Source organism: Pristiophorus japonicus, chromosome 13 (genome assembly GCF_044704955.1).
Source record: "Pristiophorus japonicus isolate sPriJap1 chromosome 13, sPriJap1.hap1, whole genome shotgun sequence".
In the NCBI taxonomy this organism is placed as follows: Eukaryota; Metazoa; Chordata; class Chondrichthyes; family Pristiophoridae; genus Pristiophorus; species Pristiophorus japonicus.
Genome location: NC_091989.1, coordinates 76,257,200 through 76,260,365, shown reverse-complemented (window position 1 = coordinate 76,260,365; position 3,166 = coordinate 76,257,200). Strand labels below are relative to the sequence as shown.

General features: G+C 53.7%; 1 protein-coding gene across 1 annotated transcript; it reads right to left on the bottom strand.

Moving 5' to 3' along the window:
* Positions 1 to 273: 273 nt before the first annotated feature.
* On the bottom strand, positions 274 to 1,551 carry LOC139278125 (RNA-binding motif protein, X-linked-like-3). Its single transcript, XM_070896781.1, has one exon. The coding sequence runs from the start codon at positions 1,549 to 1,551 to the stop codon at positions 274 to 276; it is 1,278 nt and encodes a 425-aa protein (XP_070752882.1).
* Positions 1,552 to 3,166: the final 1,615 nt, after the last annotated feature.

The following is a 3,166-nucleotide window of genomic DNA, read 5'->3' as shown; positions in this document are numbered from 1 at the left end:
GGGAAGTAACACATAGCAAAGCAGTGGAAGCTTTTAAGGAGGCAGGATCGATTGTGCGATTAAACGTGTGGAGAGAGAAGTCCGTCTGGAAAGATCTTAGAATTGGAACTTGTCGCGTTCTCCCGGGTCATACCTGCCGCCGCTGTAGCCCCCTCTGTTTCGGTCGTCACTGTAGCCCCCTCTGTTTCGGCCGTTGCTGTAGCCCCCTCTGTTTCGGTCGTCACTGTAGCCCCCTCTGTTTCGGTCGTCACTGTAGCCCCCTCTCCTGCTGTTTCAGCCGCCGCTGTAGCCCCCTCTGTTTTGGTCGTCGCTGTAGCCCCCTCTGTTTCGGTCGTCACTGTAGCCCCCTCTGTTTTGGTCGTCGCTGTAGCCCCCTCTGTTTCGGTCGTCACTGTAGCCCCCTCTGTTTCGGCCGTCACTGTAGCCCCCTCTGTTTCGGCCGTCGCTGTAGCCCCCTCTGTTTCGGCCGTCGCTGTAGCCCCCTCTGTTTCGGCCGTCGCTGTAGCCCCCTCTGTTTCGGCCGTCACTGTAGCCCCCTCTGTTTCGGCCGCCGCTGTAGCCCCCTCTGTTTCGGCCGTCGCTGTAGCCCCCTCTCCTGCTGTTTCGGCCGTCACTGTAGCCCCCTCTGTTTCGGCCGTCGCTGTAGCCCCCTCTCCTGCTGTTTCGGCCGTCACTGTAGCCCCCTCTGTTTCGGCCGTCACTGTAGCCCCCTCTGTTTCGGCCGTCACTGTAGCCCCCTCTGTTTCGGCCGTCGCTGTAGCCCCCTCTCCTGCTGTTTCGGCCGTCACTGTAGCCCCCTCTGTTTCGGCCGTCACTGTAGCCCCCTCTGTTTCGGCCGTCACTGTAGCCCCCTCTGTTTCGGTCGTCACTGTAGCCCCCTCTGTTTCGGTCGTCACTGTAGCCCCCTCTGTTTCGGTCGTCACTGTAGCCCCCTCTGTTTCGGTCGTCACTGTAGCCCCCTCTGTTTCGGCCGTCGGTGTAGCCCCCTCTGTTTCGGTCGTCACTGTAGCCCCCTCTGTTTCGGTCGTCACTGTAGCCCCCTCTGTTTCGGTCGTCGCTGTAGCCCCCTCTGTTTCGGCCGTCGCTGTAGCCCCCTCTGTTTCGGCCGTCGCTGTAGCCCCCTCTGTTTCGGCCGTCACTGTAGCCCCCTCTGTTTCGGTCGTCACTGTAGCCCCCTCTGTTTCGGTCGTCACTGTAGCCCCCTCTGTTTCGGTCGTCACTGTAGCCCCCTCTGTTTCGGTCGTCACTGTAGCCCCCTCTGTTTCGGTCGCCGCTGTAGCCCCCTCTGTTTCGGTCGTCACTGTAGCCCCCTCTGTTTCGGTCGTCACTGTAGCCCCCTCTGTTTCGGTCGTCGCTGTAGCCCCCTCTGTTTCGGTCGTCGCTGTAGCCCCCTCTGTTTCGGTCGTCACTGTAGCCCCCTCTGTTTCGGTCGTCGCTGTAGCCCCCTCTGTTTCGGTCGTCGCTGTAGCCCCCTCTGTTTCGGTCGCCGCTGTAGTCTCTACCGCTGCCCGACTTTTTCTCTGCGTGGGGCCCCCCCGGTTTGTCGGCCATCGATGGACCTCCCGCTCATCGCCTGCAGCGCCCCGCTGGCTCGCACCCCAGCAATCGGCCTGCACCTACAAGACTGCTCTTTGGGAGCAGCAGTCTGTGGAGGAATGAAGTCTTCCCAACTCCCACGGACTTTCCCCATCCATCTCCTGCCGAGTAGTGTCGGCCCATCGCCTGCAATAACCCACAAGGGTAAACCGTGCGTCTCGCCCCCATGAGATACCTGCACGTCCGCTCTGCCGAGAACAGATATCAGTTCCCTGGTGTAAGTATGCAGCTTCACCAGGACCGGGACCAGCTTGGGTCGTGCAGCCGGGTTACCCCACAGTTTTTCAAAAGTTCTCTGACTCATCAACGAAGTTCTATAAAGCTTACATACATGACATTGCCGATAATCAGTCAAACTGGACAAGAAATAACAAATAATACTGGCCTTTCTGGATGAGAACGGGATCGACATACAAAATTGTCACAGACAATCTTATGATAATGCTTCAAATATGAGTGGGAAATACATTGGTGTCCAAACTATCATCAAAGAGCAAAGCCCATATGCAACGTTTATACAATGCGCAGCGCACTCACTCAACCTTGTGGGGATAAACAGTGCCAAATGCAGCCCAGTGATCGACAGATTTTTTGACATCACTTTTCTCTCTGCATCGATGTATCGCTAATGACTGCCTTACGAAAAACTAAAGCCTTTCAGGCTGCCTGTCGTCAAACAGCTTTCTGCTACTCGATGGTCAGCAAGGTATGAAGCAGTGTCAGCCCTGCTCAAAGGTTACACTCTTGTATGCAAAGTGTTGGAATCCCTGGCAACTGCCGAGGAACAGAAAGTTGAATGCCGAAATGAAGCTCAGTTGATCCTTGACAAACTGAGCGAACTGGATTCAGCTATTCTTGTTATTTGGAACACAGTCTTGAAGTGCTTTCACCTGACCAATCTCTTGCTTCAAGAGACCGGCTTGAATCTGAATGTCATGGTGTCCTTACTCGAGTCCCTTGTTAATTTTGTCAAGACCCAGCGTACAGAGTTTGAGGACTCCGAAGACCTAGGGATTAAACTGTGTGGTCATGATGAGTATAATTCAGCTCAGAGGCACGTCCGAGTATGCAACCGCCGCTATGACGATGGAGATGCTGAAAACACTGTGCTGTTACCCAAGGAGAAATTCAAACCTGAAGTGTTCCTTGTCATCATTGATCAACTAATCCGTACCTTGAAACACCACCTTGAAGCATACAAGGAAATCAACTATAAGTTTGGATTCCTGTCCAAGCTAGCCGCTCTCTCGACTCATGAGATCAAACAAGCCGCAACAAATCGTGCCCATTCCTCACCCAAAGATCTGGAACCTATGATTGAAAGTGAATTCATCTAACTTTCTAGCTGGGTGGCATTCTCAACAGAGCTTCAAACCTCAATTTGTGTCAAACAAAGTCAGCGGAGCTGAGAATGTACCAATTCCTCCATACACACATCCTCACCCAAACCTTTTCTAACATTGAAATAGCTCTTCGGATATATCTGTCAATGATGGTATCAAATTGCAGTGGTGAGCAGTCCTTCTCGAAATTAAAACGCATCAAGGATGAGGTCAGGAACTAAATGTAA